Source organism: Frieseomelitta varia, unplaced genomic scaffold (assembly GCF_011392965.1).
Source record: "Frieseomelitta varia isolate USP_RPSP 00005682 unplaced genomic scaffold, Fvar_1.2 scaffold_239, whole genome shotgun sequence".
Lineage (NCBI taxonomy): Eukaryota > Metazoa > Arthropoda > Insecta > Hymenoptera > Apidae > Frieseomelitta > Frieseomelitta varia.
The window spans coordinates 157,644-180,375 of NW_025109967.1; the positions used below are offsets into that span (position 1 = coordinate 157,644).

Sequence of the window (22,732 nt, forward strand, 5' to 3'; positions counted from 1 at the left end):
AGCAACAGATAAGTTTGATTTATTTTAATTTCTCACCGGGAACGCGCGCCCAGGCCTTTCGCGGGGATTCCCCCGTGCTCCCGTGAATTATTGCCAAGTTATTTTCTAGCTTGTATTGATTTACGGCCGGGATTTCGGAGCATCGCCGGCACTTTATCGTCATTACAGGTGGGCGAACAGGTGTACCAGGGGGTTGAAAGGGTTGTCAATATTTGCCTGGAGAATTTTTCAAAGGGGGTTGCGGATTCCGCGCAATTAACCAACGCGCAGTTTGAACCCGCTAGTGTCTTTAAAATCTATTTCTTAGGAAAAGAGACTTTTCGAGTTTTTAGTTTTGTGAATCGTGATTTTTTTATCATTGCCTAAGTGTATATTTTCGTACTCTGCGTGTGTACCGATTATTTAAAATATTTCGCTAGGCAATTGCGCAAGATTTATTGAAACCAGGCAGGCAGAATTTTTGAAACAGATACGCGGCCTCGCGTATTATCTGGTTGTTCGTGACGTTGATCGTGAAATTTACGGCTCACACTGGCTGCAGCAACGTTGCGTCGCGGACATCACGGCTGTTTAGCAGTTTAGTGAGTAAGCATCGTCAAAATTGAATACGTATTACCGACAACCGTCTCTTTTATAACAGCAGTGTCACATACACACCAGCGACTACACGTATAATACACACCTATATCCGATCGAGCGACGCGAACTTTCATAATTCAATGTTGGAAACCGAATCGTCCTATTCATTAGCGACGTGGAATCGATTTTCAATCGCGCGACACCGCACCGTGTCGCGAAGACGTTAACGTAGTTTACTACGTAATAACGGTTTATCCGGTTTCCGGCGTAACCCAGTTAAGATCGCCTGGAATCAATATGAATTCGATTCGGCGACGGCAAAATTCAACCGGGTAATTTCGTTGCCTGTCTCTCGTAATGGGAATCAACCGCGTTATGCGCCGGTAAATGCGCCGAGAGAAGCTGAAAAGCGGACGGTGACTCGACGAGACCCATCGAAACGCGATCGACTCGATGGTCAATGGTCATTGGACGCGTGCGACAAAAGAGAGAGAGAGAGAGAGAGAGAGAGAGAAATTTCTTTGCAGGTTTCAAGGCCTTAATTTTCTTCGTAAGCGCGTTGCCGCGCGCCATTTGGCAGGCAAAGTAAGCGGAGAATTAATCGGGACTTAATTACCAGGTTAGGCGGGTACTTGTTGCAGCAAAGCGGAGGCGTCTAGCGTGCGCGGCGGCGTGTTAGGGTGCCGTAGCGTAATAAGATTCCCTTTAATGGCATTACACGCCTCATTGGGACTTGCCAAGTCCGAAGTTTCCGCGACTTTGCGCCGTGTTTGACTTAACCGGAAGTTACTGCCTTCCGATCGACCACTCTCGTTGAACAAAAGTCCGACAGAGACGAGGGGAGGGCTCGACTCTCTTAACGGATTACCAGCTACCGGCTAAATAAGTCGTTTGGAGAGCATGCGCCGACGTTTCGCGGAGAAACGTTCGCCAAGCTCGCGAACGTTTGACAAAGAATTTTAATAAAAAAAAAAAAATTCATCAAACCAATAGACATCAGACTTGTGTAATACAGACGAGCTACGGTGTATGAATGATTCCAGCTTCCCCGTACAAATGTCTGAGTATTAAAAACACGGATCTTCGTCTTATTCGTCCCACAAAATGACTTATCGAATTCGCGAGGAAAGTTACGGGGCCAAGTAATTGAAAAGATGGCCTGTACAAGAGCATGTACAGGGTGGAAGAAAAAGTTTGATGGAAATACATGTGCCGCAAAAAGTGTCTCGATCTTGAATTTCAGGGTTAAATTTCTTTGCATTGTATTCTGCTCGTCACGAAGGTGAAACTTTTCCGAGGAACCATAAGTCGCAACCTAGTAGTTCTCTTGAAAAAGTTTTTTAATCTGCGCGCTAACTTTATCGTTCTGGATTTCATAGGTTTCAACCTCTGATTTATCAATGTGAGTCTAAATAATCTAATGATAAAATTAACTGTTACATCTACGCATCCAGAACCATAAAGTCGCTGTTAGGACGCACGCGTCAGCAGTGTTAAATGATGAAGAAACTTGTTTGCCATTTTTCAAGAAAGCTATTGGGTTTCTCGGAAAAGTTTTATCTTCGTGACAAGTAGATAATACAATGCAAGAAAAAAAAGAAAAAGATTTTTTGACTTTGAAATTCAAAGTCAAGATCCATTTTGCTTTACACGCACTTCCGTCAAATTAAAGATGTAGAATTCATCTATGACAGCCGCGGACAAATTTTTCGTTCCACCCTGTACAGGGGCACGAGAACGCAACGTTTGAAAAGAACTCGAGCACGACAAGAGTGAAGATAAATTTCTCGGCTGAAAGGTTCGAGATCATCTCTTAATGACGTTCATTCGCTCGGGAGAAATCGGTATTTAATGCGACGGCATGAAATCGTTCGCGGCGACGTGTCCGGCGAATCGAACGAAGCTAGTAAAACGAAAATCGTATTTGGCCAATTGCGCGAAAAAGCATGTCAGTAGGCTGAGATTAATTGCGGCGTTACAGCATCCGAGAACCGCAGGTCGGACGCGGACGCGGACGAGGCAGCAGGCGTAAGAAAGGCACGTCGCCGATCGGTCGGCAATTAATTAAAGCGTCACTTGAATTTACAACGAGCGCGACGCGCCGCGGCGGTCCGGGCTCCGTTGGCCACCAACGAAGCCGATCAAAGCATCATCGGGGCTTTACGATCTGGCAGGCGGCTGTCGACAGGCGCGAAGAAGCCGCGCACCATGTCGTCGATCCGCGCAACTCGATGCGATGCGATGCGATGCGACGCGACGCGACGGCGATGCCTGGCAAAAAACTGCCTGAACGAAAATCCAGGTGTCGAATCGCGCAGGAGGGACAGTTGCACGACGTTTCGTTCGGCGAGACAGCCCGGCGTGACCACTGGGCCCGGGAAACGACCCTAAGCGGTCCTTATCTGGATTCACCGACCGTTCGCGAAATCTCCGTAGGAAGCCAGCCCGGCAAGAAACGTCCAACACACATTTAATAGCTTAATTTATAATTCTCGCCGCAAGAAAAGGAGGCCCGGAGGCGAAAGGAGGGCGGCGGCGGGGGGAAGAGGGGAATGGAGAAAAGGACGAAACAAGGCGGAAGGCGGACGAAAGAGGAGAGGAACCGGGGGGGAAAAAGGAAGAAAAAGGGGGAGAAGAGGTTGGGATAAAGAGTCGGGATCGAAAGAAGCGCGAGACAGAGAAACAGAGTCGGCGAGAAAAACGAAGCGACCAGAGGAAAGAGACAGAGAAACAGAGAAACAGAGAAACAAAGATAGATAGAGAGAGAGAGAGAGAGCCCAAGAAGAAGAAGAAGAAGAGGAAGAAGAAGAAGAAGAAGAAGAAGCCGGTGGAAAGAAGTTAAAACGGAAGGAATGCCGACGCCGCAGCTTGCACCGATGGAAACGGTTCGACAATGCGGTGCGACGATCATGGACCTTTATATGGAGCGTCGTCCCCGTGGGTGGTCCCCTATAGGATTCCAGGCGTCATCCTGGATTCATCGGGACGATCGGCGCGTTGAGAACCACCGATCGCTAACCTAGAAGGCAACGGAGAGTGAGATCGAGCCGCGACGCGTACTGAATCACTCACCGTGTGGTGCTTGGTTGTCGTCGTCTGTCGTCCGTTCGTCGTTCGTCCGTTTGTCCGTTCGTTCGTTCGTTCGTTCGTTCGTTCGTTCGTCAATCGTCGTTCGTCGTCCAACGCTTGCCGGATCAACCGTTCTTCGTACCTACCGGAGCCCAGAGAGGTTTACCACAGACGCGAGCTATTAACTCGCCAGCGCTGCTACCTTCGACCATTCTACAAGGCTACATTATTTACTACACCGCTACTTGTCCACGTAAAGTTATTATGGTACATCACGGTACATGCTGCTCTCTCTCTCTTTCTCTCTATGCCTCTGTATCTACTTCGATTTGAACAGATTGTTACGATCGGAATCCCGGTATCGTTAATCGCTACTGTCAGAGTTTTTACTCGGCAGAAAACCACGCGTCCACCTCCATTTGGAAGGAAATCCTTCGCTCCGGTGCGCTGCTCTTTTGGTCATTTACGTCTTTCTTCACTTACGTAAGACACGACGAAATTCGCTCATTGCGAATCTCGTTTCTCTCTCTCTCTCTCTCTCTCTCTCTCTCTCTCTCTTCTCCAGGTTAGTTCGGGGGCGCGAGCGGAACGCGCGCCGCTAGAACGGTGCCACGAAAGAAGAAACAAGCGACGAGGGGAGAGAAGGGAAATCCACCCAACCGGCCGAAGCTATTCTCTGAAATCCGGCGATTCTTTCGGGCGTCTTCGGAGATGATATTTGCTCGGATCAATCCATATGGTCGTCATGGCAACCGGTTAGCCTAGCTTGTCCACCCCCGACGTCCAAAGTCTGGAAAGCCGGCCGCCGCGGCCCAACGAATGGACGAATGGACTCGGGGGTGCGGTGCTGATGGCCGATGCTTCGGGGGAACTCGCGTTCCCGCGAACGCTCCGCACTCTGCCTCCCAAAAGATGTACCTTTCCTCCCCTTTTCAGAATCTTTTCGTTCTTCCAACCGTTCGACTCGACCAACGGAAGATCTATATATATGTATATATATATATATATATATATATATATATATATATATATATATATATATATATATATATATATATGTACATGGAGGTACCTGCCGCTCTCTCGCCTACGCGGATTAGATTGAACGAGACCCCATGCGAAGCAAATGTATTCACGAACCGTTGTTTACAAAACTGTCCACGTAGTTTCGAGAAACTTCCTCTCGGTCCCTCTTCTAATCATCGATTTGCAATTTTTTTCTCCCGATATGGGGTACATTCGTTTTTGTTGGAAATATTTTGTGGGACAATAAAAATATCGAAGATACTTATCTCTTCAGTTTCACTCTTTCAATTTTTACTTGTTACAATGCTTATTGCTCTGAGAAGCTCGAAACACAAGTGAAGACGCAAGTTTTCGTAGCCACCGAGTGTACTGTGTTCAGCACATACACACACACACACATCATAGAATTAGTAAACGATAGTTGTCGCGATTACCTTCGTAGGTTCCTACAGTTTTCTATTTTTTCAAAATTCATCTGTTGTCAAATTTTCAAGCGATCGATACGTGGACAATAGTCGTTGGAAAGAAATAGTGGTTCGTGCGAAGAAAGGAAACACCACGCCTCGCGTGTGTCGTTGGCGGCGTTAATGAGCGTCGCTTAACAGCGTTGAGGGTGGAGAAAAAAAAAAAAAGGAAAAAAAGAAGAAAAAGGGAAGGAAGCGTGAACAGGGCTCGGTTCGCGGCGGGTCGTCTCGAGTTTCGCCGAAGTAGAAAACCGACTTCTGGCTATGCTCAAAATGAAATTAGGCGATAGAGACGCGTTGAGAAACGAGAGCGTGTCTGAAAACGGCGCGTCGACAGATGCGACAGGCCATCCTCCGGCATCCACCGTCGTGAGAACCTCCGCGGGTATTCTACATGCAAATTTATAGAGATCCTTCGGACACCGGCGCTTCGAAGGGAGATGTATCCTCGAGGGACCAAAGACACCAGGACTAAGAGCGCTTCCTTGTACTGTCACTCCGCTCCGTTCGAATCAATCGCATAAATCTTGACGCATCGATCGACCCTTTCGGTAACACGTTCGTCTACGAAAAATTCACTTGTCCCTCGTGCGCGAACGACGACGTCCCGGAAAAATGCTAATGCCGAAATATTTTCTTCTCCCCGGACGCGAGAATTTGCTTCGCGCGTCTATTCGCGCGAAATTCTTCCCCCGACTTTCGAGAAACCTTGGCTATATTCTCCCAACGTTGAAAATGTTCCGCAGGGTGGAAAGAAAAGTTTGTCCGTGGTGTGTTGTCATAGAGGAATTCCACACCTTCGATTTGATAATACACGTAAAGAACCTTGACCTTGAATTCCAAAGTAAAACATTTTTTCCCTTGCATTGTATTCTATTCGTCACGAGGGCAAAATTGCAACTAATATATCTCTTGAAAAGCGACTTTATGGCTCTGGATTAGCTTTTACTAGCATTTGATTTATTAAGGTTAGTAGCATCAGTGTGAGTCTAAATAAATAAATGAAACTAATAAAACTAACTGTTAACATTATTCGAGTCCAGAACCATAAAGTCGCTATTAGAACCCAGATTAAGAAACGTTTCTGCCATTTTTCAAGAGAACTGTTAGGTTGCGACCTGTGGTTCCTTGTGAAAGTTTTATCTTCGTGATGAATAGGATACAATGAAAAAGAAAATGTTAACCTTGAAATTTTGCCATAGGTTCTTTACATGTATTTCCATTAGATCGAAGGTGTGGAGAATTCATTTATGATGAGCACGGACAAATTTTTCTTTCCACCCTATACAAACTGTTTCAACCGTTTCGGTGTCACGGGCTACTTAAATAATTGTGTTGGACAGTACCATGCGACGCGACAGTTATTCCGAAAAATACGAATAAGCAATAAAAACAGATAAAGTAGAAACTCTCTGTTTATGCCCGTGATTCAGGATGAATTCAAAAGGAAGAAATTAGAAGATGAAGCTTCGACAAGACTGTCGACGATATGACGCCGTAATCGAGCTCATTTTCACCCGACGTGAAATCTGAAACAGTTAAACTATAAACCTCTAATTACCGTAAGAAATACCTGGATTTTTCGTTGAAGCCAACATCTCTCGTCGCGTAGACAGAGGAAAGAAGAAAATGGTTGGAGAACGATGGATCGAACCACTTGTTGGCAGGATCGGCGTAACAGAGACATATGCAAGTTCCAAGAATTCGGAGGATAAATTTGTCGACATTCTGCAGGGGATAAAAATGGAGCGGAGGCAGCGAGCCGTTTGGTACGTGACCGATGGCGAGGGGAAAAAAAAAGGAAGCGTTCGAGGTCGTTGGTGGAAGATTCCCTTGTGTTAGGAGAGGCGAACGGGGGAACCGCGAGCGACAATCGCGCTCACTATTTTCATGCGGAGTTGTGTGCGCGGGGCCCCTCGGGTTCGGTCCGGCTAGCGTGGCCGAAGGGCCTGTGTGGCAGGCGCACGATCTCGACGAGATAGAGCAGTGGATCATCATTAACCGGATGGCCGCAAAACCAGCGACGGCTGATTGACAGGCGCGCAAAGACTTCCCGTTTTTCCTAAACCTGCCTTTTAGTTCTCGGTACGGCGAAACCCTTCTGCGGAGCGGAGGCAAGAGCCAAGAGCCAAGAGCCAGAGGAGACCGGGAGACCGGGAGGACGATACACGTCGACCGATGATGAAGGACGGATCGAACGGTAGGAGGAAAGGACGGCGGCGAAGGGGAGGAGAGGTTCACAGGGTGCCAAAGAAAGAGGAGGGTGCCCTAGCAGTTCCTCGGAGCTGATGGACAGCCGAGAGGCGCCAAGCTATGCCAGCTATTCGCCTCTTATTTTATGCCGTCTCCTCCGACGACTTAACGACCAGCCTCTGTGTTCGTGCACGCAGCCACGCGCGCGTCCCTGTCCGTGTACACTACCGATAAACTCGAACGAATTCCGAGATACCGATCCGCCGATCTCCTATGCCCGCGTATTATCTCTCATCTTCTCCCCGTCGTTCTTCTTCGTATCGAGAGTTGAAAGTAAATTACACGAGTAACGCGCAGTCCGCTTGTCGCAAAAAACAGGTCAACGATGTCCTCGGGTCGAGGAGTGTTGGTTGACCAGGGCCTGACAATATTGGCTCGGTGTTAACACCGTTGAAAAACACTAATTTCACCAATTTACAGAAAAACTGTATCTTTAATAATTTTCGAGATTTTTCCCAACTTCGAGATGATTGAAAAAAAAAAAAAAAAAAAAAAAATACGAGAGTGAAGTATCCCTTTGAAAACTACATTTATACCAAATTTTATCAAAATCGGTGATTAACACATACGTTCAGGTCACTTTTAGGAGGACTATTACTGACTCATTGTCAGTGTCGCACTGAGCTAATGTCATCAGGCCTAGCTGTAATCGTCCAACACCCCTCTCTTCGATTTGCCAAAAAGAATAAATATAAAAAGACGCATTAAAAAGAGGAAGCGTGGAGACATTGCACCGTAATCCTTGACCCACGGTTGCAACGTGGAACAAAACCCTCTAGAAAATTACAAGTGTCAAAATTACGCGGAATTGAACGGACGAAGGGGCAGTTTGATTTTTGCTACCGGGCGAGTCGCGTGAATTGATCGTTCGCAACGCGCGTACAAGACCCAGGTACTTTGTAATCGTCCACCCTCGACCGCCTTCCGCGACCACACGGAGGTCACGGTACTGATCGATGCTAGGGTTATCTATCGCAAACCGCACGGCTCTCGCAAGTTGAAACCGTACTCGATCGTTTATCGTTCATCGAGTTCAACTCGCAGAGTCTCGACTCTCGCTTCTCAATTGAATTTGTTCTCATCGGTAAAGAGTAGAAGCAAGTTTGCCCGAGATTAACGCGCCGAGTAATCGCACGAGCGTGAAAGCGTCGCAAGCGATCATCGCGTGGACAGTTTCGTGCAGAGATCCCAATTGCCGGATTTCGACAATAAGATGACACGGTTGTCTCGTCGCGTTACGCACGAGCTCGAAGCGTTTCGAGGCATTAGTGCGTGGCCGGTGTTTAGAGGCTCTAGAAAGTAATTGAGTTGGCCACGCGACTCTTCAAGTGGCACTCCCTACCAACACGCCGCGCAGCGGGTTCCCTGCAGGCTCTTCTTCTCATTGGTAACCACCTGTTTTCAACGGAACCCATTCTCTTTATTTCTCCCCTCTATATCACCGTCTCTTTGTACCTCTTTCTCTCTCTCTCTCTCTTGCCCCCTTTCACTCTCTCTTTTTCGTTCTATTCCACACACGCGTGCACGCACATTTATTTGGTCACTCGAAATCCACGTTGTTCATTGTACGAAGAGTTTGACATACGGCCGACGGGCGCCACCGTTTTCCAACCCCGAAAAATAATGCATCACCACACTCTCTTACCGATCGTCGTTGTCATTCTGCTATTCCCCCACGGGGGCGGGGGATGCTCCCCCGTGATCTGTTTGCTCGTTTTCTTTATCGAGATAAATACGTTCTTCAATACGCTCGTGCGCTTCCTCTTCAATCCGATCACGATCCGGCCTCGGAGCGTGGCCGATTCTATATTTGCTCACGGGTCTTTGCATCCCCGATGAAGAAATTCGAAACGTTAAACAGGCGCTCCGTTCGACTCGTTAACTGAAGATCCTCGCGATATACTCTCCGCTAATTCCCAAGAATCAAATCGCATTACGCGAAACGACAGGTACTACACTTTTAACCATTTTCGTTGGCAAATGATTGCGGACCAGAACGAGTGACCAAACCGTATACAATAATTCGTCGCCTTCTGTTTGAACTCGTCGGTATGACATCACTGCATAGAAATTATTGAGAAGTAATAAATTTATTATTTGTTTTACTTAAATATACTTAAAACTGAAAAAAATATTGCAATTTTGGGGCAAAAAATTCTCGATTTGCGCTTGCAACTGATTGCGGACCATAACGAGTGACCAAACCGTATACAATAATTCGTCGCCTTCTGTTTGAACTCGTCGGCATGACATCACTAGATAGAAATTTGAAAAGTAATAGATTTATTTATTTTACTTAAATATACTTGAGGAAATATTGCAATTTTTAGGACAAAAAATTCTCGACGTGCGTGGCAGTCGGAGATTAAAACCACTTGCGCTGACAGCTGATTGCAGACCATAACGAGTGACCAAACCGTATACGATAATTCGTCGCTTTCTTTTGGAACTCGTCGGTATGACATCACTGGATAGAAATTACTGAGAAATAATAAATTTCTTTCACTTAAAATACACTTAAAACTGAGAAAATGTTACAATTTTGGAACGAAAAATTCTCGACGTGCGTGGCACGTCATTCCAGCGCAAGAGTTTAATATATATATATAAAATGACGTTTCATATTGCACGCTCTCCAAGGATGGAAAAGAAGAGTTGGAGGGTATCACGATATCACGTGAAATCTTGCTGGAAATAATAGAAGATAGGTTAAAGTAGAAATAAGAGATCGATTCGATAGAGCTGGAGGAGGGAAGGCAAGGGAGGCAGAGAGCGTCGAGGACCGAATGCCATTTAGAGTCATCCACCGTGTCTCAATCTAGAGGCACCCTTCCAACCATCGGCGAGCCGTGACGGTTGGCATCTGTTCTGCGGGCCGAGACCCCAACGACGCGGGCGACGGCAGAAGCAACGCCAGCGGCACAGCATATAACGCTGCAAAATGCCAAGGGTCCCGTCACAACGTCTATACACCGCGCTAGAACCTAGAACGTTCAAAATGACCCTTGCAGCCCGACGTCGCGCCACTGGCACCACCACGCTTCCTCCAATGATTTCACCTATCGATAAACTAGAGAGCTCCGAATCGTTTTCCGAGCAATTGCCCGCTACTATTCCGATTGATTGTGACTGATACGCAAGTGGGGGTGGTATATACCCCGTCGTCGGAACGATTTAATTTATATTACGTAAATCTAACGTTCAAGTTTACGTAATTGCATCTCCGTTCTTCGTTTGGAGTTACAATTGCAATTTTCCCACTTGCGTGTCGTATCACTTTCTTCGCAATTTTCTCTAATTGCAGTTAAACCTTTTGCAAATCAAGATTTGTTTTCTCAGACTATTGTAATGAAAATAAAATCCGAGATGAAAATTTCACTGCATTCATGTATTGAATAACATTTGAACGTTCATGAAACATGAAACACTTGTTTAACACTAAAAGTATTTAGATTCGTCTATTCGTCTGCCATTGCGTGGGATAATTTTATACATATATTCATGTAGTAATTATGACAATTATTAGTATGAGTTAACAACATTCACTAACCGTTCGTGATTCGAAGAATTAGCCAAAATATTTCTTGCAGAGAGTTTAATCATTGGAAGAATGATTCTTCGATGATATTCGTCATGATGAAACAACAAAATATTCCTTCATACTTTTTTGATACACCGACGAGAAACAAATCGATTTGAAAGAGGTTGAATTTGAAATCTGCGAAAGAGTTTGATTGAGAATTTGATTTGAACCTGCAAGAGGTTTAATTTGGAGCGCGAAACCTGCGCGCGGTTGTTTAAAAAAAAAAAAAAACAAAAAAAGAAAGAAACGACGTGGAAAGAAGCAAAGGTGGAAATTGATCGGAACGGGACTGTGAGAAAAATCTGGCGACGTGTTCGGTTTTGGCAACGGAACGGCGAGAAGAAAACTGGCGAGCGACAGGAAGAAAAAGAGAGAATACCTCTCGGGCTTCTCGGAAGGTAGATCGATGGCGATTTTTCACTCACTTAGCTCGGCGCGCATCAATATGCATTAAGCTGATCGGTTCTCCCTATTGGCTTCTTTTCTTTAAGAGCAACAGGGACGAGAAACGTGGAACGAAAGGGAGGAAAGAACGGCAGAGGAAGGAAGAGGGAAGAGGGAAGAGGGTTATGCAAGGAGGAACGAACGAACGAACGAACGAACGTTCTCTCCCTCTTCCTACCCCTTTCTTCTTCGACAAGCTGGAGGAAGGGAATAAGAAACAAGCGCTGTGCGGGAAGCTGTTAAGATATTCTTCGAAAATAAGGATACCGTATCGAGGTAATTCTCGGTAGGTAGAATAACCGTAAGGGAATCGAGCCGAACTCTCGGCTACGACCGAGATTCCACCCGGCTCTACGACACTCTTGGGTACGTTTTGGTATCTGTCTAGGCTCCTCTGTACTCACGGACCCGGATATGGCTCGCCACTTTTCGTACAGACGGCGAGCCAATCGGCGTCCACTTGTGTCAAGACTTTTCGCAAATTGCGGCTTCTCCGTGGCTTCTCGCTGAACCGTGCCATTTTCTCTCTCTCTCTCTCTCTCTCTCCCTATTCGACTATCGCTTTTAATAAATAATCGCATTTTATTTAAATTTCCACGATACAATAATAGATTATCGTTGAAGCAATTGACGTGAGTGCCAGTTGTACGTCGAAACTTACGAGCACCAATCGTTCAAGCGTCCAATCGTCAAACGATCGGTCGCGTTATTAACAAATCACCCGTAATCTCGAGATCCGAGACCAATCGAAATGCGGGTGTGTATTTCGGTGGAAGTTGCGTCACAGAATGCATCAAACGGTCGCGATTCCGCTGATACATAATGGATCGACGCGGTGGCATTAGCTTAGCATAAGTTTTCCATTAGCAGGCTGAATAGATCGAGATATCGATAATATCCAATATAGATTCCAGATTCGTATTTCGCGAAGCGAGAGCGTGTGTTTTAGGTGCCTCCCTTCTCTTTCGACTTGCCAGAAGTCGACCCCCGCATATTTGTCCGCGGTGGGACGCGGTATATTCCGCAAAATTTTTTGGCGATTCGGCTAATTGGGCGAATTTACGAGGGAGCCGGTCCATTTTTGGCCCCATAAAGCCTCGTGGCTTCTTTCATCTCGCGACCGACCGAGACGGAATCCCTCGGAATTTCTAAATTTTGCGCCGAAAAAGAAGGCACGAACACCGGTGGAATTGTAAGTCAATGAATCTCTCTCGTGTATTTTCGTATATATATATCCGGAATGTACCTCGACGTCGATCGGCGAAGGCAAAACAATCGATTTCCGTGTCTTTGGACGGATACTTGGAAAATGACGCTGAACGATTTGCTGGACGATTCAAATTCAATTCAGCCGGCGGTGATAAATTATTCGCCACCTACCGGCAGGTGCCTTGGCTCGGCTCGTTTGATTTCTTCGGTGCGCGACTTCCCGACCGATCGGCGAGACCGAAAAATAATTAGCCGTGCAAATACGGCGTTATTTATCCGGCGATTTCCCGGCCGAACGATCGGTCGTTCTTGTTTCTATAGAGGAGCGTGCACGCGTGTACTTTTATCCATTTATTTTAGGGGCATATCCCAGAATGGAGGGTGTGATACCCCAGCGATGGGGTCCCATATGCTTCGCGTACGAGGACCAGTACCACCGCCGAGTGTGTTTTGATTTCCCTAATAGCCACGTCAGAAAATAGTCGGTACTTTTACGGCTAGTCAACTTGAAAAATATCGACTAATTTCACTCGATTTGTTTCGCAGCTTTCGACAGCTCTGCAAACAGTCGTGGAAGATTCGAGTAAATTAATCAACTTAATTGGAAACGGGATAGAAATTTTTAAAACAAACGGGAAAACGTAACTGTCTTCTCTGTAGAAAAATTCGCGCGACTGGGCCAAAAATCACTTCCTACCAAAATAAATCCGTAATATCTTTTGTTATACGTTTCTTTCCAACACTTGAGATAATGTTTAAAACACGATGAAAAAAAAAGTCACTTCTGAACTTGAATACAATTTAAAATTAACAAAATTACTCTTCCCTTGCGTAAAATAGGTGGGTAGAAGACTTTTGACTCACCCGATATACATATGCAATATAATTTTTTATTCGTTTATTTACATCCTATTCACAAACCAGCCAAACGAATGGAAGAGATTCGCTGATAAGACGGTTCGCTGTCTCTACGTCTTAATTAACGCGAGCCGACGGCACGCGTGTAAAAATTGAAAGAAGCGAGGGGGAGGGTGGGGGGGGGGGAGGGAACGTCGCTCGGCAAAAGCAGAGTGGGCGAGCGAGATTTCCCCAGCGAGAGTCGTTTGATTCGACCAATGAACAGCAAGTACGTTTCAGTATGCGTCGCCGTACGTCGCTCTCCGTTCGCTTAATAAGTATTCCTTATCGATGTGTGTCATCTGCGAGCAGCCAGGCAACCGCAGACCCGTCATTATCGTCCCTATCTCGGTTCATAGTTTTCGTCATTTCCATCCAAAGTGGCGGCGGCGGCGGCGTATGGTAGTACGTACGTACGTACGTACGTGCACGCGCGGCTAGATACTTGCTCGTTCGATGGAACGGCATTAACGCACCGTGGTCAAACATGTGTCGCTGATTGCACGCACTTTCACCTGATTAGCTTTTAACAGGAACGTTTCAAAACGTTTTCTCGGCTTTTTACGACGTCCGACCCGTGTTCCTCTAATGCGATCGTCACGTTAATTACTCGTTCCCACCTTTCGCTGGAATTTATTGCCCCTAATGAATATGCACGCGTGTTCTTCAGCCCTGAACGTGGAGACATCCGTACGACGGGACAACATACCACAATTGCCAATCGAGGCAATTTTCTTCTTCGTATTTTCACATGATTCACATTGCCCACCCCCACACCCCCCCCCCCCCCCCCCCCCACACACACACACACACACACAGTGAGAAAAATGATTCTTCGTACAATATAAATTGTCAATTATCGGCGCTAGAAATCGGGGGAAAGGGAAAGAGCAGAAACGAGAGATATTTACACGTATGTTTGTTTGTTTGTTTGTTTTTTTTCTTCGTACGAACGTGGTAAGCTAGGTTCGAACGAGTTTCGAAAGAGTTGCCAGCGTGGTTCGGGAATAATGCCCGGCAGCGGAAATTCTCTGACCGCCCTTGATATCGAGTCCATACTGATGGAGATTCGCGGCAAGGGTGCGAGACAACGTAGCACGATTCGGTCAAATTTGCATGCATTAACGCCACAAGCGCGACTGATTGACAATCCGTGTGTCATTGTGACGTCAGTCAAATCGCCCGAGCATCCTCGACCAATCGCAATCAATTAAGGTAACGATTGATTGTTACGCGTTTGGACTCGACGAAGGGAATATCGCGAGCCGGTATTTATGCGGATGATAGACGTGCCATTGAAAATCACAATATCGCCATCGACGAGGGACCAGCTTAAACCTCGTCGTATATTTAATGGATCGTTTTTTCAACCATTTTTTTCCCCCTCCACTCCACCGATCTGCTCTCGCCGCCACGTATTTAAATTTACGTTCTCTCGCGATTAGTTCTCCAGATCTTCGCGAGACACGGCGTGGTTTCAAGGTTTTCCAAGATTCGAGCGAGTCGTAGCGCTAAATCTCGACAAGTCGCTATCGACAAATAAACGAGCAGTTCCAAAAAAGCTCGAGAACAAAATTCCTTACAAATCAAATTCCAATGGGGGTTTTAAACGTCTCATAATGCGCTGCAACAACGTGCCACGCACGTCGAGAATATTTGTCCCAAAATTGCAATATTTCCTCAGTTTTAAGTATATTTAAGTATAATCCAGGCAAAGCAAATAATAAATTTATTACTTCTCAGTAATTTCTATCCAGTAACATACCGATGAATTCAAGAAGAATTATTCTATACGGTTTGGTCATTCGTTATGGTCCGCAATCAGTTGCCAGCGCGAGTGGATGAAGCGTCGTACTTTCTCAATAAAATTAACAAGCAGAATTCACCTGGAGGAAGAAAAAGAAGAAGATCCGAAGGAAACGATGAAACGTTGAAAAATTATAATTAAGCGGTGAGAAATTAAAAATCAAAGCACATCGATAGAACGATTGATGTCGAATCTGGCCACAACAGTAATAAACGTTAAAGAGAAAGAGTGGAACGGACATCCGAAGGAAATGGAGGACAGGTTTGGTTACTCGTTATGGTCCGTGGACCAGTTACCAGCGTGAACGAACAAAGGCTGCAAAAAAAAGCTCTAGATTTGAAACATCGGTGACTTATCAAACGACTCGGAAACGACTCGAAACGCGTGTGTCTGCTCATCGCGGTATTAATCGGGCAAGGGTGGCGTTTTCAACCGGTGAAAAATTCAGGGACGTCGCCCCCTCGAAGGGGCCATACGTCCAGGAAAACGAAACGATCGTCGTCGCGCGCCACCCGAAATGGAATCCGTCAAATTGACGGAGGGTATAGGCGCGGGTCAGGACACGGTGCGAGGCGGTGCGAGGCGGTGCGAGGCGGCGCGACGCGCGTCGAGGGTCGCGCGAGGCTCGAACGAGCAAAGAGTGAGAGGAAACGGCTGCAACACGAAGCGGAGGGCTATGATCGATGTCCCGAAATTAAGGGCTTGCCCGCCGTGCGAAATAAAGTTAACCAATCGGGCCAACGAATGGCCGGTTCGTCCGTTATTGGCTCCGGCGGTCCTGCGTCCGCGTCGCGACGACCCGATGCCCGATTTTTTCACGCCGTCCCTTGTTTTTTTTTCTTTTTTTTTTTCTGTTCCGAGGGGGGAAAAACCCGGCTACGCCGGCTATGCCGATTGCAATTCGAGAAAGAGTGATACCGTGGCCACCACGGCAGCCCACCACGGTGGATCCACGGTGGACTGGCCACCGCGCCGCGTCGCGCCGCGCCGCGCCGATGGGGCAGAGGATTTTCGTAATTATGGAACGCCGTTGATCCCTGGGGATTCGTCAGTCGACGGGAAAGCCCCTGGCTCTCTACGGCCACGACAATGCCATTTTAATTATGCATGTTAATTGGTTTCCCAGTCCGGCGTAATACCAGCTTCTCTAGGACTATTCTCGCGATGCGTCTCGTCTCCTCGTCGTGTCGCGTTGTTGCTGACCGATCCGCGATTTCACGTGTCTGTTCTCGTTGCTCTTTCCACGCCTGCTCTGTCGTGCGCCTGACATTCAACGTCTTAAAGTTCAATCTTCAAACGGGAAGCTCGACGATAGCTCGACAGAGGGGAAGAGTAACGATAAAATTAAAAAAAAGAAAAAAAAAAAAAAGATGGAACGTGGAGAGGAAATGACGTTAGGATTTGCACAGACTCGTAGTAATCCGACGGGATAGGTGTTGGCTTCCTCGGTCTCTGGCGGACTGTTCCCTTCAACGTTCCCGTAAGGGAAAGCGATGGGGTGAAAAAATGGCCACGCTTCGACGTAGGAATCGCTTTTGTTTTTTGTTCCTTTTTTTTCCTTTCCTCCTCTTTTTTTTCAGTCAGATATACAGAATTGATGGGGGGCTGCGTTGTACTTTCTGCACAGCTGAGTGAGCATGTCACAATCGGCCAGGGCCGCCTCAATCAAAGTGGCATTGATACCCTTCGCTCGTTCTCTCGATCGGGCCCTCTCGCGCTCTCCATTGCGGTTTTGTTCCAGACCGAAAATCTATTAGCCTACCAACGGTACGTGCACATATTTTCCACTACGTGCAGCGGCTCTGTGTGGGATACAAACTGATTTTAATGCCGGCAAATTACGCGAAAAAAACAATCACGCGTGTTTAAATCCCGTACAGCTCGTCCACTGCAAATGTATAGACAAGATGTTGCCATTTATGAATAAAGCATCATCAAATTGTAAACAAATGAAACATCTGTCTAGCTTCTCCTTTCCACGAAAGTCATTTAAGCCTCAAAGTTAACAACAGAGTCCAAGTCTCAAAATTTGTCTCGATGTCTCGAGATCTACGAGCCAACAAGTGGTAGCTTGAAATCTCTTTGTAAATGTTACCAACAGGCATCTTTCGATTCTGTGGATCACTCGTTTACTCTACACGAACCAAGCTATCACAAACCGAGTAGTTTAGGGTGACGCTGAATGCGACGCGCGACCGCAACGTGGTTGCATTTACGTTACACCGCGGTTTACGCGACGTTGCTGATGCGTGCGTGCCGCGTATCGAAGCAACTCGTTCTCGAGGCTAATTTTTCTAATGTTCTCGTCGGACTGGAGCCTTGGTGTCATTGCGAATTTTATCGCGACACGGTTATCGTAACCAATTTCGATGAAATGCGAGACCGGGACTCGCGGATAATAAGCAAAAAGTTCGATAAAAATACGAGTGTCGTTGCGAGATTATTACGACTCGTTTCAGTTCAGAGAGACGTTGCAGCGAGAGGTCAGTGCTGCCTCGAGAGATCTACGAGAACATCGGGGCGAACATCCACGATAGCCGTTTGTCGAAATGCGCGAATAAATATAAAATCCATTTTCCCAGGTAGTATAAACAACGCGCCTATGGCAGATCATTGCCTGGTTAAATCCAGGCGTCGAGGATTCGAGGAGGCCGCAGTGTACAGAAAAATAGTTACGTGCAAGCCCTGGTAGGCTTATGCCTGTCACCTACGTGTATATACCGCGTATCCCCCGAATAAGGATGAAAGCTCCGAGGCATCGTTGTATCGAAAACCGTAGGTTGAGCACCCCTGAGCACAAGATGTCCTCCTGAAGACTATCTCGGCCTTGGTCCCGCGGGAAACCTCTTCCTTCCTACCGTTCCTATCTCAGGACACTCTATAGCCTATTCAGATACCAGGCTCACCCTACTGCTCCCATGTTAGCCAGCTTGTTGGGAGAGAGAAAGAGAGAGAGAGAGAGAGAGAGAGAGAAGGCGAGAAAGGGAGAGAAAGAGTGTGTCTGTATTTCCAAGGACAAGCAACACCATGTAGAACGTGCAGGAGGTATAAGTACGCCCGAGTATTCGAGTGCTCTTATAGCTCGCAGCCTCACCACACCTCGTAGGAAAACGTATTTTGCAAGCCTAAATATCCTAGGGTTTCTAGTCGCGACTACGCTGCGCCACGCTATCTCGCAGGTGGCTACCTTCGAGAAGGAGTTATCTGGCCCCTTATTTCGCAGATCGTTGCGAACCGTGATAGCAAGGGTGGCAAACTGATATCAGAGTCCGGTGACGTTTTCACGAAACTCCACACCTGTACGTACACCGACGACTTACTTCCTAAGAAACTGGAGGACTGTTTTATCTCAAATATCCCGATTCGCGATTTCTGCTCTTCGCGGAGTTCCGAAATTCGAGAACGCGCGGTCTATAAAATTGATAACTCGTATTGCTCACTCACCGATCGATAATTACAGGGTCGCTCGGCGTCTCGTTTCTGTTTCCGCAGCTCTTTTTGTCGCAACACCGACTGAAACAAAAAACAGGTGGCGTTTAGCGCGTCGCGACTTTTGAATATTTTTTCTGCTTCTTATTCGGAGGATCGGTGTTCTTTGGCACGATGGGTCCAGAGGGTTCGGAATTTTCGGCGTCGTCTCTCTCTCTAAAAACTATCCGAACCCTTGGGACTCGGTGAGTTTGGGGGTGGAGAGCAGTCAGACCAAAGTCCCATGGGTCAATGAGTCAGCCACCCCCCCGAGAGAATGATTGCGCCCCCGTGTGTCTCGTTACGTTTATGGTTGGCCACCGCAAGGGTGGTTGCTTGCACGAAGAGCAAGATACTTTGCTCTTCGATCGTACGTGTTTGCATACGGTTCGACTCACCGCGGAACCATCAACACCGCGAATCTTTCCCAAGCTATCGTCGCGCTCTTAACCCTCTATGGGCCGAATTTTTCTCACAATTGCAAACAAATTTGCATAACGTGAAATCGACAAATATCAACCTGTGAAATACAGATTAACGATGAATTTTGCTCGACCAATTTATTACAACTGTGCTTTGTAACGTTTTGTAACTATAAAGTAACAACGTTTGCACTCATGTGTAGAAAAGCTTAATTTCACAAAACAGTTTGACCTTGGCTAAATTATTCAATAAAATATCGATATATCAGTATGTGAGTTGAAAGTTGCACAGGCTCATAGAGGGTCAAGTTATTGGCAGGAGTGAAGCTAATACCGAGAAACTCACCTGCACATCACCTCGTGGGTGAGAAGGACCCTGCACATTTCGGGATTTTTATCTTGACCCTCGTACATGATGGCCTGAAACAAAAAACATTATTTCGTAACTACAAGCGTGACGTAGGATATAAATGGAGAATATATGTGTTTAAATTTCCTAGTCACGCGGAAACTGCTAGAAAACGTACAAGAAACGCGTTAGAAAACTATCTGCGTAGGGATAGCAAGCGTAGAAGGGGCAGGGCCCTAGAATTCTCGTTTCCCCTAGGCCCTAGAACATCGCTAAGCCATGGTCGGCTTAAGCAAATCCGTTAAGCTTCCTTCACGACCTTCTGATTGATTTTTATTTAATGATAACACGTCGTTATCCTGTATTCATAAACTTACAGTTGGGGAATAAATCGCTGGATTAGCTGGCGAATAATGGAGCCGCCGGCCAGGCGACGTGCCTTTGATCTCGAAACGCGGACGAAATTCTTGAAACCGAGTATTCCGTGCGATATTTAAAAAAAAGAAAAAAGAAAAAAGAAGAAAAAAAAAAAAAGAAAATTGGACTCGTATTTCACAACACGGAGAGAACAGAGAACGCATTATTATGTATCTTGTCGATGCAGAGGAGGCAGGGAGAAGCAAATTGCCTATTCGTTACCGAACTCGAAGCCCGAAGGACAGTCGACTCTCGGACGTTTGTACTTCTAACGCCGTCAGACACGTTAATCGTATCGTATCGTATCGCCGGCACGTATAATTTATGCACAAGTTGCTCGGCATTGCGTGTAACGACCTAAATTGCCAGAGTTGGCGAAGAAGCGATAAAATGTAAATACTTTGAAATACAGCGTCCTGGGGAATTGGCCGGGGGTTGACGTCACAGTGCTCTCAGCGAGCGAGAGCGCTCAGAACACAGGAGGATCCCGGTAACGATATCAAATACATCTCGCCTCGGCAGTTAGGTGTGACTTTCAGAACGGCATCAAATATTTATACGAAACAAAATAACCGAATTGCAACGTAAACGAACCGCGACGCTTGCACTGGGAAGGTATGCGCGACGCGGAAGGTAAATCAGAGGAGGATCCACCACCCCCCGCCAAAGTGGAAACGTCAGTCCGGAAAATAGAGGGGCAAAAATAAACACGGAAGAAAGGAGAAACTGGATGGAGAGAAGAAAAGTAGCGCTCCTTCGAAACAGGGAAACGAGAGACAGAAAGAGAGAGAGAAAGAGAGAAAGAGTGGGCATACGTATAAAACGTTTCGTGCCCTTCAGCCGTTTCCACTTCTAATCGTCGAACAGCATGCGATCTTATTTGTGCCCTGAATAATTAATACCACGGCTATCCACCTTGTACGCGTTAAACCCGCTTCTAGAACACATTGGATTATTAGCTGCAATTAGTTACTTAACGGAGTAACCGTGTTTTCACAAAACTTTAGTCAACGTTGCAGTATAAGTTGGTACTGATCGATTAGATTAGTCAGTGGGCCACGCGATTATTCAGCAACGAGACGAAAGCTTCCTTGCTAAAACGCGGCGATTTATATCTCACGCGTCAATATATCTTACCTGTAAAAGTATATCGCGTAGTCGTGCGATATACGTTTGTTACTATTACTATACTAATTGGAATCGAATGGTGCACATCGATAACAATATATCCGAATTATTGTTCGCGTAACGCAGACGTTTAAATTACGTTTCGGATACAAATATCCTCCCGATGATCCATGGGTCCATTTTCCCCGCAGCGTAAATACTTTTTCTTTTTTTCGCGATGAAACTCTACACATTTGAAAAAGAAAAAGATAAATAACACTTGCCCAATCCTGGGCATGCACGTGTCATTCACGTGTAACAATTATTGCTCGCAGACGCGATGATCATTGGATAGATCTTGTACACCTTCTGATACCACATGCGATACTATTTGCTCAATGATCGTTTGCCACGGGTACAATACCCGGGTTGTTGATTTTACATATCTATCCCACTCGCAGATAATTTCGAGCAATTAGTTCGTGAGAACTATTAAGTTCTTGTTTGTTTTTATCGCCGTTCAAGCCGATCGTATCGCTCATCGATCAGGGCGCGACGTTTCTTCGTTGCATAGATGCGCAATAATCGCATTTTGATAGCCGTACGTATGAAGTTTATTGGTTAATTCCGTCGTTCGATCGTATTTCGATAGCGTCGTTCCATGTCGGTTGATATCGTTCCTAAATGGGATTGAAATCCAATTAGACTAGCAGCGATTGATCGATCGTGGTAGCGGCTACTTTTTACAATATCGCGCAATCCCGAAGAAGAAACTGTTGTCCGAGTTTTTTGGCAGCACAGATCGAGACTTGCTTATCGTTAGTTCAAAGGATTTATATAATTGTTGAAATACTTTCGCGAGCCAGCGTGTAACGAATGAATCGTGAGATAGACGGTCAGATAGCACGAGCGATGTCCGAGAGGTAGAGAGAGTTTTCAAGTATCTAATGCCGTCAAAATGAGTCGTCCTCGGGGTGCGCGTCCGACACGACGCAACGCGACGACCAATCAACATCAGTCCCTCGGAGGGACTTTTCTTTCGTCGCTTCTCGGTCCCCGGTACAAACGTTTGGGCCTCAATTCCCACGGGAATTATTTACCGAGGACTAATAGCGATCGCGTCTCGGTGCTGCTAATTTTTCGATTTGCCACAGTGTGTCCACCTACACGCTCGTTTCACCAAGAAAAAGAGAAGATTCAACTACACTTTTTTCCATCTTTTAGAAAGGATAAAATGGACTTTGAGACAAATTATTATTATTATTATTATTTACGCTGTGAAATTGTCATTTGAAATTATTACTGAAAGTAACACGTAAGTATTAATTGCACACGGTATTTGGCAATAAAACCGCAGCGTTATTTACGAGGAGCTGCTCAAAGGTGGTTGTAGCACGGAGGAAGAAAAGCAAGCAGCGCAGGAGAGCGCAGATAAATACGAAGATAGTCATTCAAATCTGCCGTAATGATTTCCATCCCGAAATCGATTCCAAAAGTCCCCTGGGAATCCCCCTCTATACCGATAGTGCAACCCCTGTCGCCTGACGTATACACCGCCGAACAACGTGCATACAATGTTACTTTCACCCCTGCGAAAGAACGTCCGCCTGCTCAGGGGACAACTCTCTCCCTCTCTCT

General features: G+C 46.3%; 1 protein-coding gene across 6 annotated transcripts in view; it reads right to left on the reverse strand.

Moving 5' to 3' along the window:
- Window positions 1–22,732, reverse strand: part of LOC122527926 (transcription factor collier) — a 101,831-nt gene that overhangs the window by 42,133 nt on the left and 36,966 nt on the right. For all 6 annotated transcript variants that reach the window (XM_043652524.1, XM_043652525.1, XM_043652523.1 and 3 more), the window contains 2 exons: window positions 19,568–19,641; window positions 18,776–18,844 (listed from right to left, as the gene is read on the reverse strand). In XM_043652524.1, the coding sequence (XP_043508459.1) occupies window positions 18,776–18,844; window positions 19,568–19,641 (143 nt within the window). The remainder of the gene's footprint in view (window positions 1–18,775; window positions 18,845–19,567; window positions 19,642–22,732) is intronic.